Genomic DNA, 16,405 nt, shown 5'->3' on the forward strand with positions numbered 1-16,405 from the left:
TTGTGATCATTAAAGAGTCCAGAGCCATTTTCTCAAGTGTTAGAGGTGTTAAGGCTGTGTCTGGCCTTATTCCCAAATGGGTAATTGAATTGCTTTGAACTTCTGCAAGTTCAATTGGACATGGACTTAGCTCGTGGCTGTTTTGATGGGATTATTCTGCTGTATTCCATCACCTAGAAAGTTAGTGTTGGGTAAATGATTCTTGTATCTCTGTGGGTTCGGGCTATGATAGTAGGTGAGAAATCCTTGCTGTGTTTTTCCTTTTCTCTATGAGATGCAGGAAGATAAGGGAAGAGAACACCTCTGTATCTGGCTATGTACCCCCACTCAAGATCAGTATTTGCAAAGTGGGGACAGAGCCCCTTATCTAAAGCGTGAAATTCAAAAAAGAGGCTAAATAAGTCTTGGTGATATGACCAGGAAAAGCAACGGTACTGAGAGCAGTTACGCCCCTAAACAGCCTTCGCTTCAGAAAGTGGCATTAGAAGTAAAAAATAGTGATGCTTCATCTGGCTGGTTGAGACTTGCCGGTTATTTTATATCTGTGGATTTGGGAGGGAAAATAAGGGGTTTTTTTATTTAGCTCCTTAGAATTCTCCCTTCAATCTGATATTCAGGTACCTCAGGTTCCTTTTGGATGAGCCACGAAAGATAAGCATGAAGTTTTAATGCTTTATAGATACCAAGAGGCAGTAAGTGGAATTGGTCCATGTTACTTGGGGTGTGACTGCCAACTTAATGTAAGAAATTTAAATAAGTTTGATACTTTAAGCTACCTTTTTTTCTGTCAGGATCTAAATAAAATTGATTCATTTTAAGGGCCAGATTCAGTTGTTAAATTGGTCAAATTTAGTTTTGAGCCTAATTACTACTTTGCAGAGGTCTTGATTTCGAAATTTCAGGGCAAAAAATGCATGGCAGTTCTCCCTTGGTTGGCTCTCTCTTTCAGATATCTCCCCAAGGAAATTTGACAGCCCATTGTAACGGGTGAGGGTTTTGCTAACTGATCAGAAGATAAAGCATGTGATTATAAGCTAAAATAGCATTGAGGATATTTTGCTACACTGGCAGCAAAGTTTGCCAGACTTTGACTACAGCAAAGCAGTCGGTCCACAGTCTCAGGAAAAGTATTAGCTATTTTATGTTCTCCTGCACACCCCCAATCATTCTGCTTGTTGCTGTCTCATTTTACTACTTGTTACTTTTGCAGTTGATTGTATTTCACAAGGAAAAAGAGGGGGGAAGCAAATTGAATTATAGCTACCCAGAGGAGTTCAGGAGGATAAGAGGCTCTTACAGCAATATGGGGGGGATGAAGTAGTGGAGAATATCCATTAATTAATGAGGTGAATGAAATTATGATGATTCTAAAATGGCTGATTTAGTTAACTCCTTTTAAATTGATCTTTAAACAGGGTAAGTTTATTAAAATATTTTAAAAAGGGGAAACAACTGAAGCCCTGCAAGAATAACAGTTCTAAATAATGTTACTGTAGTTATTCATTAAAAAGCAGTAGATAGCTGGCAATGTTGGAACATGTTCAATAATACCACGTTTTGCAATATTTGTTTTGGGTTTTTAATGGAAAATTCCCAGTTCCTGCAGTTGTTTTCAATACATAAAACTCACTCAGAAATACTGTTTCTAGATCTCATGCTTGTGTAGAAAAGCACATGAAAATGTGAATAGGAGTTCAACATCAAGAAAACCAGTAAGAAGTATGTCAGATACAGTATGTGTTGTGTGGGTATATGACATAAGTGAGACCAGTGAGACACTGTGTCTGATTTTGATGTTCTTATCTTTTTAAGTGTTGAAAAATTATACGAAAGTTGTCTAAAAAGGTTGGAGGAATAGAATAATACATTGCATGGATGGACTGATCATTCATTTTGGTTTTGGGGTGGTTTTTTTTTTTCCTAAATTGCTAACATTTTCCCAGTGATTGTGTTAAACATATTACAATGGCTTTAATTTGACCGTAGGTTTGCTGTTCTTGGATTACTTTCTGCAAGCCTTTTAGAAGCAGTGCACAGATTATCAGGAGTCTGTAGGACACACGTTGGAAGTCATTGACTGTCTTATTCTCATGGCAGAGGATGGCCTTGTCCAGCAGCCCTTGCATCCCTGTGTGATTGAAATTATGCTGCATCAAAGTGGGACAAAGTGGAGGCCAGATCACTTTCCCACATACAGCTGCGTACAACAGAAGGTCAACCATTTCTCTTGCATCTAAGAACACTGCAGTTCATTATGTGTAATTCACCAGTAATTCACTAAAGGATACTTAGGATTCACTAAAGGATTATGTGTAATTCACTAAAGGAGATTAATTTGGCCTGAGAACCCAGATCTAGAAACTCGGGGCTGACATTTTATACAAATTAGGAATCACACCCAGATTTTAAAGGGAATGACTGGCCATGGCCACAAGCTGCTGCAGGAAATGCTAAGTTCTGTGTTACTTGTCATTTTTCAAGCCATCTAGAAAGTCATGCTTTTGTCAGGTGTGAGTTTTTCAGTTCATGGGACTAGAAGGACAAAAGTTTTGGGTTTCTAGGTCTGTGACAAATGGGAGAATAAACTAGATAATCTAAATTATGTTTTAGTATTAAACATTGAAGAATCGGTAAAGTAGGAAGTTTGAGTAGAGGTAGTTCTGGATGGAGGTTCTAGTTCATTAAATTCTCCGGTTCAACAGAGTACTTGAGCACATGAAACTTGATGTTGACAGATAAATGATCCAGAAAGTGGTGACATTAGAAATAGTAAGAAATGCCAAAAATGGGTTTGTCTCTAAGGAAAGGCAAGCTGGCCTATCTAGTGAAAACCATCTCAAGGCCAGATGTTTAAGAAGAGATTTTCTCTTTGAAAACCACGCTACTCAGAGCTGACATGGGGGCTTTCAGGCTCTATAGGAGTTTGTGATGTGAGTCAGTAAGTCAGCATGACACGTCTCTTCTCACAAAGCTTGGAGAAAAGGATTGAGCAGCCCTGCCTCCCCCAACGCAGAGGCCAAACCTAGAACACAGTGTCCGTTTCCAAATGCTCCTTGTCAAGCTCTGAACGTCTCAGTCTGAGATGCGACTTCCAAATTTTAGTTGTTACAATTCCAGTCAGTCGCTAGTCTACTGCTGCATTGGCTGCTGTGCCCTCCTTTTAGTAGAATAATCTGGGTGCTTGTCTTTTAAAATTTAAAATGGCTTGTACGTTTTGAGTAATCAATTGTCCAAAGGACAGCACATTCCTGTTGGACTGAAACACTTATATGGCTGTGGTCCGTCCGTCTTCTCACAGTCATTTTCTTGGATGGGAGTCATCCCCTTGCATTGTCCTCCTGCTTCCTTCTCCCACATACACACTGTTGAAACAATGAAAGGGGCTCAGTAGTTGCTTGATGAGGAGCTTCTTCTCCTTTCTGTATTTTCCAGGCTACAAATGCCATTTTTGTGGATTCATGCATCCTGGCTTAGTAGCACCATGTCTGTACAGCTACGCTCTAGCTACAGCTCTACTAAGCGAGCCAGTTCTTGGTGCTGTTCTTCAACCCTAAGGGCACTTGGCCACATTCATACTACCAGACTCTCTTAGCCTTGAGATGGAGTGGCTGCATCCAAACAGGGTGTTCATGGTTTCTGTTCCATGCAGAATCTTGAAAAAAGCCTGTAAAAATTGGTCAGGAGTGCTCTGGTTGTGCTGGACCAAAACTGTGCCAAAGACAGTTACAGTGATTTAATAATGCTGCAGACGACTCCGTGTAGATGCTACGGTGCCTCTTCCTGGGCACTGTTTAATTTACTAGTATTGACATGGCCATACCCTCTGACTCGAGGATAGACCTGTTCCCACTGCCTAGTCAGGTCTGTGTTGTGAGATGTTACTCCCCTGAAGAGATTCCCTTGCTACACCTCCAAAATCTACAGTCTTGGTTTACTTTGTTGTGATTCGTGTATCTGAAAAAAGACTAAATGCAGCAATTGAAAAGGTTTTGTCACTCTGTAGCTCCTGTTGGGGACTTCTCTGTGCCAGTGTAGAAATGGAAATGAGGAGTGATCTTCAGAATTTGCAAAGAGAAATAGGCAGCCCTGTCCCTGGAAGGTCTAGCATCATCATGACAGCCATCATCCCTCTTCTCGTTTTCGCAGGGTCCTTGGAATTCTTCCTTGACTTCCCTGAGGCTGCTGTTTGTGTGCTCTCGCTCGTAGGGATTGTACATTAGCTCTGTCATGTCTCCTGGAGTTTGAGTGATCTCTTCACCCTGCTCTCCTGCAGGAATTGTAATAAACCCTTGACTCACAAGAAGATTCACAAGAGGGATGGCAAATGACTGGATCTCTTTGCCAAGTTCTGTCTGCCCTCCATCTGCCATCCCTTCTTCTCAAGATCTTGAGTTCTGAAGGAGGTGATCTTGTCATTTGTATGACATTTAGATCTGTAGTGAGGAGACTTAGGAAGGAAAAGAAATTAAGGGAGCATATTGTAGTTTGTGGTTGTTTTTTTTTTTTTTAGTTCCATTTCTGGGGTTTGCAGCAAATACATGTTCATTGTTCTGGCACCTTGGGAAGTTTAGGAGTTAAAAATGCTTTTGATGAGCCACCATGATGATCAAGTTACATGAGAAGTCTGCCTTTGGAGGGGAAAAGGCTGTAGACTTCTTTAAATGAAAGCTCAGTAGTAATTGGATGTGCTGCACTTTCCTTGTTAGGGCAGGCGATCTGTGACAACATTCCAGGTTCAAAAGTTACTAACTTCAGAAATGGGACTTCAGTCAAATCCACTTTGGTCCTACGGGCCACTAGAATTTCCGCTAGGTATGTTTTTATCTTTTTTTCAAGGTAGCAACAAAAAGTTAGGGCAACTTGAACTCTTTGTACTTAAGATTCGAAAGAGTTGAGATTCAGAAATCTGACGTCATAAGTGGTTAAAACTTCTCCAGAAAATTGCAACCTCTGGCCTCAACCTAACGCTTTTGGAATATGGAATTTCTGTCTGGTGAATACTTAGCAATGGGCAAATTTTGTCTGAAATCAAGTTGCAGCCTTAATTACTGAGCAACCACTGTGTCTCTGTAGCAGTGGTTTATCAGAAGTAAAAGGGTACTAACTGCAGGTTTATTGTAGAAGGTGCAGAGAATGCTAGCAGAAGAGAGAAATGCTATTTGAGCACTTCAAAAAAAAAAAAAAAAAAAGAAAAAAAAGGCCTTTCTGCTACATAGTGAGTCTAGCATTCAGGGGAGGTTGCCTGCTGAGCTTGTTTGGAGGTGGACTGTTGGGCTGCCGACTCTGTCATGTGTGACAAAGTTTCGGATCAGAATTGATCTTTCCTGCATGTAAGGTACTTTTCATGTACCGCAGAGAACTATTGAACTGAAGTATTTACTTTTCCATTTTACCTTGTTTTTAGTCTGCTGGAAACCATGTCTCACTACACAGACGAACCAAGATTTACCATAGAGCAGATAGACCTGCTTCAGCGCCTGAGACGTACAGGAATGACCAGACATGAAATCCTCCACGCGCTGGAAACCTTGGATCGTCTTGATCAAGAGCATAGTGACAAATTTGGAAGAAGGTCTAGCTACGGAGGTGGTTCCTACAGCAACAGTACCAACAATGTCCCAGCATCTTCCTCTACAGCCACAGCTTCAACACAGACCCAGCATTCTGGGATGTCCCCATCACCGAGCAACAGTTACGATACCTCCCCACAGCCTTGCACTACTAATCAGAACGGGAGGGAGAGTAACGAGAGGTTGTCTGCATTCAATGGGAAGATGTCACCTACCCGCTACCCACTTGCAAACAGCTTGGCTCAAAGGTCATACAGTTTTGAAGCTTCTGAAGAGGACTTGGACATTGATGACAAAGTGGAGGAACTGATGAGGTTAGTAGTCTTTGTAAATTGGAAAGTCAGAGTGAGAAATCCCTCAGAAGAAATCTGCATGTTGGAGGACTGCTGTAGTAGTGAGAGGTTGTTACCAAGAAAGCAGGAACTGCTTTAGACAGTTATTCCCCTGCTAGTTCCCTGATGGTCACTATCTCAGTGTCTCCCACCAACCCCTGGCTGTGTGTGGGTATCCCACAGTCTTTTTTACTGTTGAAAGACTTTCTTTCCCATGCTGTACCAAAAATTGAAATCAATGTTAGCACAGTAATTTCCACCCTGCTCTTTTTCAGAAGACTTCTGACTTGTCAATGCACATGACCCCTCCTCCTCTACTTCATTCCTATTGTATTTCCTTCCTTATACAGGGGGAGTAGGGAATCTGCTTGGTTAATGCTTTTTGCTGGGATCCGCAGAGCGTGTATGTTATCTGTTTATAGTTTGTGGTAGGGGCTGACTCTCTTTGGGATTTGCACAGTCTGCAGTTGGCGTAGGAAAATACAAACAATAAAGAAGAAGCAGAAGTCTTCAGTGAGAGCCAGTTGGGGTTGTTTTTCCAGACTGACCTTCCTTTACTTTTAACGGCTTCTTTTTCAGTGTTACGGCAAAGATAAAAGGAGGGGGATTATACCACTGAGGATGAAAGTCAGAGTCAGTGGGCTTGATGACAAAAAGAAATAAGAGGAAAGGCCAAATGTCTCAAAACAATTTTGGTCATAATGTTGGAATCTTTTTTTTTTTCCCCTCACCCCAAAAATTGCAGCATTTATGAAGTACCTATGAGAGAACTAGGGTCTATAAGCTCCAGGGTGAAAATACATTTGAAGTAGTTTGGAGATTTAGGGTAAAGGTGTGGCTTTTGGGGGAGAGGATTAGAGGTGAGCAGTAAGAAAAGCTGATCAACCTCATTTACTGTCAGCTGCAGGATAATGGAATAATGCAGGAAGGTGGTGAGTATAGCAGTACACAGGAGTATCCGTTACTGAAGTTTAATCATTCCTTTGAGTTTTGGGTTCCTGTGCAATGAGTCTCAGGTAATGCTTTTAGTGCTTATTTAAACTGAAACTACTTTTATTTGCAGGCATATGGAAGATGTGTTGGGTACAGAAATAAAAATGAACCCACAACATAGCATTTCTTTTGCATTTACATTTGCAAGCTTGAATCTGTCTTGATTGCTGCTGGGGCAGGAGGGGAGAAGGGGAAGGGAAAATTACCAAATAGTAAAGCCTAATAAAGTCTGGTTTTAATTGTCTGCCTTTCTCAGAAAGGGAGGAAGAGCAGGGAAAGGTATGTGTCTACTGTAATTGAAATTTGCTGCATATCACAGTCCCTGTGCAACCTCCAAATTTGTTTTTAGCACAGTTTTAGTCCCTTCTGAACTATCTTTGCACACCTTGTAAAAATCCTACAAAGGCTTTAAATAACTGATGCTTGTTCATTTCAGTGCAAGCTGTGGACTAAGCAAGTAAAGGTGGGGGGATAGAGGTTGCAAAAGCTTTTCTTCTTTGGGTCTTTTCCTTGAAAGGTTGGAGAAGGTTTGTGTATGTATATTCATTTGTGTAGCTAACCATGCAGACCCTGCTATCCTTTATTTTTTATTTTTGTGCCTCATTTTTATGACTGAGGTTTTTATGCTGGTATGAGAGATTTATTCATCCCTGTGTAATGAAACTTTGTACATTCCATATGGCAGTGCTGCACCTAATATGAATTATATAGGACATGAGTCATCCATTCCCCTGCTAGGGTACTTTGATCAAACGTGACACTTGTTAAAAGAAGTGTCCACTGGTGAGGCACTTTGAGTATTTTAATGCCTGCCTTCCCCACTCCCTGTCCCCTAAATAAAGGAAATAAAGCCATTTTGCATCTTCAAAGTGCACTTTGGTCTGTCCGTCTTTTTGTGTGTTCTTTTGTTTTTTTGTTTTGGTAGGAGGGACAGCAGTGTGATAAAGGAGGAAATCAAAGCCTTCCTAGCCAATCGGAGAATTTCCCAAGCAGTCGTTGCACAGGTAACAGGTAAGAGCTCGAGGAGTCCTTTCTTCATTTTGGGAAACTGTGTCTAACTGCCTATCCGTGCACGGTGCAGATGTTGGAATATTGCTTGGCTTTCTGCATTGCAGTGCAGATCTGTCAGCTTAGTCATGATAATGTATGCCTTTGATTTAAGACCCATTGTCCCGCACATCATGGAACTTCCCCAGTGAATCACTTTTTCTTTTTTTTTCTGTTTTTGTGGCTTGTGCTAGCAGATTTTATTTTACAGCATTATAATAAGCCCGATATCTTAAAATGAAAACGGTTTTCCTTAATTCTTAAATTGTTTGTTGAGTGCGGCGAATAGATGCGTATCTGCATCTCTGTGTATGGAGCGATACATAATATATATTTATATTATAAAATATATATGAAAAGTCAGGAGACACAGCTATAGCTGGTATCACTACATCCAGGAGTCAGATTATGATGGTGTGAAGTTTTTCAATCACTTGCCTTTGAGTCACAATCAGTGACTCAAGGTTGAGGGGATGACCATAGTAGCTCAGATTTTACCTAGAAGTAGTTCTCTTTTTGTCTTTTGCTCCATGCCTTATCTCCTTCACATTCAAGACAAGTGAACAGGCTGCAGTGGTACCACTTCTTCCTTGGGTGTGTTTCCAGAGCTTTACACAAGGAGTAATAAAGTCTTACTGCTCCTCCATGGGGCGGGGTGCTATACAGGCTCACACTGCTTGTCCAGAACAGTGTAGCCGGTAGCATATTTAGAATTACAGAATCATTTAGGTTGGAAAAGACCTTTAAGATGATCGAGTTCAACCGTTAACCTTGCACTGCCAAGTCCACCACTAAACCATGTCCTTAAGCAGCATGTCTATGTGTCTTTTAAATACCTCCAGGGATGGTGACTCCACCACTTCCCTGGGCAGCCTGTTTCAATGCTTGACAACCCTTTCGGGGAAGAAATTTTTCCTAATATCCAATCTAAACCTCCCCTGGTGCAACTTGAGATCATTTCATTTCATCCTATCGCTTGTTACTTGGGAGAAGAGACTGACTCCCACCTCACTACAACCTCCTTTCAGAGTTGTAGAGGGCGATGAGGTCTCCTCTGAGCCTCCTTTTCTCCAGACTAAACACCCCCAGTTCCCTCAGCTGTTCCTCACAAGACTTGTGCTCTAGATCCTTCACCAGCTTCGTTTCTCTTCTTTGGATGCGCTTCAGCACCTGTGTTTTAGGATGAAGACTTGATGATAAAATATAGATAGCTTAATCCTATGTTATACCTGTAACACTCATTTTTTAACCCAAGCTTGAATAAAGATCTTGAAATACATCATTTTTAAGGTTCCCTGATGACTAGGAATGCCAAACCAGCAGGAGGGAAGTTGTTCTTTTATGATATTTCCAGTATTTGAAATGTTGTAAGAACCCATCTGGCTGGGAGATCTGGATTTGCAGACATGCTAACAGTTGAGGTAGGCAGGCAGAAATGGGTGCTTGAGCCATGTTGCCAGGAATTCCTTCCACGTCTCCAACTCTCCTCTGTGATCTTGGGCAAAATTACATGTCCTTCCCTGGTTTCAATTTCATCGGTAAAATTATGAGATTAACTTTTTTGTGTAACTTTAAAGAATGTTATTAGCCTTCTCAGATGTTAGCACTAGTACTTCAAAAATTAAATGCTAAGTCTTGTTACTTAAATTGTACGTGAACTCTGAAGTTTTGGTAGTGAGTGGGTCGCTCCCCTACTTTTGTGTAGTCCTTGCCTGAATATAGTCCTGAAATAACCCATCTCCGAATTAACCTCTGTATAACGCCCTTCACATCTACTAGCAAGTCAAACTAGCTTCCCCTTCAAGAGAAATAATGCAAAGAGGGAAAAAATTGCAGAAAAAAATCTTTCCAAAAAAACCAGCTCTTTTTGTTTTTGTTTTTTGGATCAGTGGGACTACTGCATGCAAGGCTGTTGAATCAGAATCACCACACCAAACTAAGTCTGTATCAGAAGGAACTGATGTGATTATATTTAACTAGGTATCTTGGTGCATGTCTTGATACCCCTGCAGGCAGACTGTAGGAAGGTCAAGACCAGTCTCTTCACACCTGACCATTTTGCTCTTTCCATCCTCAACCTGCTCTCTTGTATTTCAGTTGTTGAAGTCGTTAAGTGGCCGTTTAGCCTTTGGGAGCTTTCATTGTTTTCCAGGCTATTCCTCCTGTTAGTAATGCACCATCCACTTCATACAGAGTTGACTAAGTTTCACACCCATCCCACTCAACCCTTCTGCATAACATGGGGGGGAATCCAGAATATACTCACACAGTGATCAGAGAAAATATTACTAGATGTCTCTTTCGAGCCTGTCAGTGGGACAGAACAAAGACTGAACTAATGGCATTGTGTTATTTTGTTTTCAAGCCAAATCAATGGGAAACCAGGTAGATGTAAAGGTTAAATGGCTATGTCCTTTTATGGATGAGCCAGTAGTGTTTCCGTGGACCTTTCAAATAAGAAAAGAAAGTGATATTTTGTACGTGATGCGCCAATCTGTTCCTCCCGCTACCCTTTGCAGTTGAACGGTGTCATCCTCCATATGCTTGGTGGGAAGGTCTATGGGAGCTGATTCATTTTAAATATAACCCATAGCCTTGTGTAAGCAGATGTGTAGTACTTATGTGTCACTATGAAGTACATAGTTATGGCTTATCTGAAAGAAATAGTAAATCTCAAAGAGATGTTTGAAGGGACCAGATTAAAGAGTGTGCTCAGCACTACCGAGGGGAAACATCAGCTTCCTTTCAAAAGCACAGTATGGTGAAGAGTGACTGAAAATAGCTCAGGACAGAGATCCAGAGCAGAAAGCATGTGTCCCAGGGCGCTCACTTCCAGAGTTGTCTTAGGCCTGATGAGTGCTAGTTGACTTGTGTAGTCTTCAGATGTATCCAACATCCCTTCCTATTCAGATGTGAAATGGGCTCCCAGGAAAGGCCTGGAAACCACTTTTGGTTCATTAAAAAAGCAGTTTGTATAGACAAAGGTAATGCTTTACAGAATATATGATCCCCAATGGTGTCATCTCAATGTTTACAGACTTAGTCTTACTGGTAAAGCTGTTCTGTAAATAATTCAGTAAACAAGAGGAAAAATAGATAAATAAAATCCAAAGTGTGGTCAGTAACAGATGGTGTAGGGGAGGACCATAAAAGAAATGATACCTTTTCAGAATACTGTTCAGCCTCCAGTGATCCGTGTCTCAGGGTCCTCTTTATTATATTGCACATCAAGGTGGAACCCTGGTCTGGCCAACGAAGAGGCTGTGAAAGAGCGTGAAGGGGGGCAATTGTGCAAGAACAGATCAGCAAACCGCAGATGCTGGTGTGCTTGCAGCCTCCATCACCGTTTGTTGTAATACAAACATAGCAAGCTGTTTCTGGAGGCTGTAGTGCAGGTGTTGGGCATATTTGACTTGCCTATCTGCTGGCTACCATCCTGCATCAGCTGGAAGTCATTTGTTTAGCACTGGAAATAAATGCAGAATAGCATGGCTTCAGCTTTTAGCGTTCATCTCTTCTGCCTTGGGAAGAGAGGCAAGAAAGAAATGAAAAATTTATGGCTGGCTCTGTCCAGAAGGAGAGTTGTTTGCCTTGGCTACCCATGCTGTCAACTTTGTCCTTTCAATCTCTACCAATTTCTTTACTACTCCAAAAAAATTGTGTGTGTAGTGGGAGGGGAGAATGGCATGGAGAGGGGAAAGGAGTTGTAGTGCATCTTAACAGTGATATTAGACCTTCAGCTAGGAACCTAAAACTTTGCTTCCTTTTCTTAATTACAGCTGGGTTTGAAGTTGGCCAGATTGAACATACAAGTGATGAACTTTAGCTAATCCAGTGTATTTGCATGTCTTTAAATTACAGGTCTTTTATTAGCTCATCAGAGAGTGTAATGCTTCCCCAGGACTTATGACCATATTTGTCCCCATTCTGTATCTTACCGTGTTCTGTCCTTGGTGCAGGAACCTTTAATGCAACTTCTACCCCTTGAAACTTCCGTTTTACCTTATTTCACTAATTCTTCAAGCCATTTAGGATTTAATTCAGAAATACCTTTCTCCTTTTTCTCATCTTAATTCTCATATTGCATTGTATAGGAATACACATTCCTACATCACCTACAAAGCACACTGAGCAGCCTTGTATTTACAGACTGCAACAGTAAACAGCTTTTCCTTCTGTTTTTCCTGTGCTGCAGCACAAGGGGATGGGAAGTGATGGAGAGGGAGGATACATGAGAGAGGAACACGGAGCTGAAGGTTAAAGTCAGCTGTTGCAGTAAAACAATTTTTTAGGCTCTCTCAGTCTTTATAAAATTACCAGAAACTTTAAAAGTCATTTAGATAATGAATCTGACAGGGAAAATTAAACCTGGAAGACATTCCGCAGGGCTGCCTTGTGTACTGAGAGAAGAGGGCAGATTGGAAAATAGTAACAGAGTATTAAATGGTGACTTGAAAATAAAGGAATGATTGATAAGAAGCAAAAACCTAGCATAACACTTATTAGTGCTGGTCCTAAATACAGGAGCTGCTTTTTATAGAAACTTTTTTAATGGTGTCTGTAATAAGATAAACAAGAAGCACTTGGGTTGGGCTCTGTATAAATAATCTCCTACTGATAAGAAAAATGACAGTATAAACAGGAGCTAATAATAGTTCCTGCTGAATTTCCTATCTTGTTATTTGAAGCTCCTTTTAACATAGCTGCAGCTTACTTGGGGGGGTAGGTATTTAGCCCTACATGTGGCAGGTGAGATGCCAAATTTTTATTAACAATAATTTGAAGTCTTATGCTGCGATTTGTATCTGGGTACCAAGTAAGTTATGGTCAGAAGGCAGAGGATGAAGAGATAAATGTAAACTTATTAAGAGATGCTGTCTCTTAGCTTCCAAATGTACACAGAGGGTGGGGGAAATGTTTTCAGAAACTAACATCTTTAGGTTATGTACTACAGTAAAGGAGAGAGGGAGGAGTATACATAGATGAGCCCTTTGCAACCAGGCTAAATGCTTTGATGGATGATGCCTCTGCGAGGTTTGGAAATATTACCTTTTCTATTTTTTACACATAGGGAGTGAAGGAACAATAAACGCTTGCTTTCCTGAGGTCACAGTGGAAGCAGTCTGTTGCAAAGCAGGAATTTGAATTCAGATTTCTAGATTCTTAGGCCACTACTATAAAAACTAAACCACCATTTAAAAAAACAAAAGAACAACAATAAAATGCAGAGGTCTCTTGAAAAAACAAAACAAAACAAAAATCTCCACATAACACATACAGCTTTCCAGTGTGCAGTTCTGCTAACCTTTCCAATTCTGCTTGTACAATTCAGCCCAGTCCTACTGTCTCTGTCTTAATTGATATGAGATCTTCAGGACTTAGCTTTATATCATGCTAAACACACACAGCATCTAGCATGGTGGAGGGCAGCCTTGAAGCACTGCTGTAACATAAATAAATTCCCTTAAGGTTTGGAACCTACATACAGGGATGCTGAGCAAATCCAAATACAAAGTGGAACTTAACTAGTTCCATTGTGAAGAGAGTTCAGAAAATTACTGAATTACTGATCATCTGAAATGACAAGAAACTGGATTTTGAAAAACATTTTCCTTCCTTTTTTTTTTCCCTATACTCATGACAACACAGAGGAAGATTTGTTTTTCTATGATTTTGATCTTTGCAGGTTCTCTGTAAAGAAGCTTTGCTAATCTCCTAAATTGATAGATGTCCTTTGCAAGCACGTATTATATGAATCTAGGACGTTGCTTACAAACTGAAGAATTAAAACAGTCAGTTTCTTTCTTCTCCAAATCTGACATATTCCAGGTGCTTCTAAAAATCTCTCCTGAAAGAAACATTAAAGAAATGCAAAGTAGAGTTGCTGAACAAATCTATCTGTGAAGGTGAAAACCAGTTACCAAAGACTTGATGAATAGCAGTTTTGAGGGTTATGAGCAGATTTGTACTGCAGATACCAGTTACACTCTCTTGATGATGCATTTTGCCATTTATTTTATGTATTTGAATGGGAAACTTTTTCCCCAAATAAGAGAGAGTCGGGCTGGCCAGAAAAGCATGTGTGTACTGTCATCTCCATTTTGTTTATAATTAGGAAGTGTAACCTGTTGTGGGGAGGAGTGACATGCGATACAAGAAGTCAACATTTGAATTACTATAATCCTTTGTGATTACTGCTTCTTTCTTCAGTGTTTTCTGTGAGAAAGCTAGTTGTGCTCATTACAATGTGTTCGTGTCCCTGCTGATGCTGAGCCCAGAGGATGGCAGTCTTCCTTGAGGTCCGTGGCTCAGTTTGAGAGTGAATTTCCTCAAGACAGCTGGATTTTCAGTACTCCAGAGAACTTATTTCATTAATCTGCTTCTGGCAGCAGGATGATTTCTTTTTTCCTGCCAGTGCAATTTCCTAAAGTAGCATGATTACAGACAATGTGACAGGATGGTAGTACTAGTCATTGTCCTTATGAGTCAACTGTGTAAAACCCACTTGAGATGCAGGAAACACTGACAGGACAATTTGGGGGCTTGGGTTTTTTTTAATTGAAAAGAGAGAAAGATGGATTTGTGATTAAGACACTGTACTGGGATCTAGGAGATCAGTTCTTCTGCTACGGACTTTGCATGTGACCTTGAATCAGTCAAGCTATTGGAATATATAGATTTGGGGCCTCTAAACCAAGCTGAGGTATAGATGAAGGATATTTTATATCTTAAAAACAAAAAGAGGAGGAGTGGTATACGTAGAGGAAACGCTTAAACTCAACTCTCATTACAGATCTCTGAAACAATGAAAGAGGATAATAAAAAACAGAAAAGAATGACAAAAAATAGGACTTAATACAGTTTTCTAGAGGTCATCCACTACATTCCTATGACCAAAACCAAGATCAGCTGCCTAAGCCATACCTGACATAATGTCTGGGTTTGCAGGATTGCTATAGAAGTCTGCTAGCTAAAAAGCAAAATGGGCTGTGGGCTTTTTGCTAATGCAAAGAAGTGCTATGGACTGCAGTGCTGTTCATGAGATACCATAGTCAAATAATCATGTACTGGGAATTTGCATTCGTTGAATCTGTACATCTCAGTGCCCTTTACAAAGCTCTATTTTGCGGAAGCAACTTTATAAACTGTGAGGACTCGCAATGAGTCAGATGTGGACATGGCAATACACAGCTTGAATCTTTTGGCTCCTGCTCCTTTGCTTTGTCTCGAGCACATTGTCTGAAGTGGCTAACATCTGTACCACTTTATGATAGTATCAGGCAGCCTCTTGAGCAGAATTTGGATTTTCCACTATACAACTCATTGAAGATACTTAATCTCTATTTATAATTTTTATCTAATAATGCTTTGCATTTATATCTTATGTTGTTATCTAAACACTCAACAAATACTAATTCACTGCAATAAGTGTAAGTGGACTGTAGTAAACAAGTAAATTAATGGTGCTGTTACCAATTGATTAATAGGAGCCATGCAGCCAAAAGCAGTGAGACACAAACATTTGTGTCCCACAGCACTCTGTTAAAGAAATGGCTTTTATAAATCATAATAGTGAAGGGCTGCAAATTTTCAAAACCTGGTCTTTTCACTGGCGATCAGGCATCTAGATTGCATGATTTCAGCGAGCCTTGTTTTGGGCTGGAGAGTTTTATCAACTTATATTGACTTCTTTTGGTATTAACTTTTATGTTTCCACAGTTACTTGATGTAAACTTGGCAGAATCGAAGGTTTGTGTTTGCTCGAGTAATTCCACTTCCCTAGCAGTATAAACTCAATTATATATCCCAGTGTGGGCCCTGGGGGTAGTCAACTCTTGACTGCCCCAGCTGTTTCTGAACTCTTCCAGTTGTGGGGCAAAGGCAGTATCTGGGAGTGGATGTTAAGAAGATCACTAGATGTATGGGAAACAAAACCAAACCAGGGTATATTTTGTGGGAGGAGCTCTACTGAATAGCAGTAAGCTTCTGTACTCAGAGTAAAACACACCTATCCCTTTTCCCCAGGACGATTAAGACGTCGTAGGCTCTTGAATTCTGTACAGCAAAAGCAGTTAAGAGCATAAACCCTGTGATTTAAAAAAATGTGGTTGGAGTAAACCCACCTGAATATGATACCCGAGAGTCAAATTGAATCGTTCTAAAGTTAACTAGCTTTAGTGTTCAACACAAAAAAAAAAAGAAAGCATGGTACCCCCCCCACCATGTTAGAAGTGGTAAAACTACAGGGGGCTGTTTTTCATGAGTTAACTATGATTATGAGATCTTATAAAACCTTGATGCATCTCAAGAGGGGAGATAGTTCAGTTTCTGTGTGAAAACCAGCCTTCTACCTGCTTCAGTATTATCACGAAGCAGGTGGTAGCACAGGTGGTGTTCAGCTGTATATTGTTACTTTGGAGCACCTCCTAAAACTTTAGTTCTCAGGAGAGTTTACATGTTGTT

General features: G+C 40.5%; 1 protein-coding gene across 11 annotated transcripts in view; it reads left to right on the forward strand.

Annotated features, from left to right (window-relative positions):
• The window catches only part of HMBOX1 (homeobox containing 1), a 124,851-nt gene that overhangs the window by 53,968 nt on the left and 54,478 nt on the right, over positions 1 to 16,405 (forward strand). For all 11 annotated transcript variants that reach the window (XM_074861307.1, XM_074861309.1, XM_074861302.1 and 8 more), the window contains 2 exons: positions 5,405 to 5,884; positions 7,821 to 7,906. In XM_074861307.1, the coding sequence (XP_074717408.1) occupies positions 5,418 to 5,884; positions 7,821 to 7,906 (553 nt within the window). In that variant the 5' untranslated portion in view covers positions 5,405 to 5,417. The remainder of the gene's footprint in view (positions 1 to 5,404; positions 5,885 to 7,820; positions 7,907 to 16,405) is intronic.

Source organism: Strix uralensis, chromosome 3 (assembly GCF_047716275.1).
Source record: "Strix uralensis isolate ZFMK-TIS-50842 chromosome 3, bStrUra1, whole genome shotgun sequence".
Taxonomy (NCBI): domain Eukaryota; kingdom Metazoa; phylum Chordata; class Aves; order Strigiformes; family Strigidae; genus Strix; species Strix uralensis.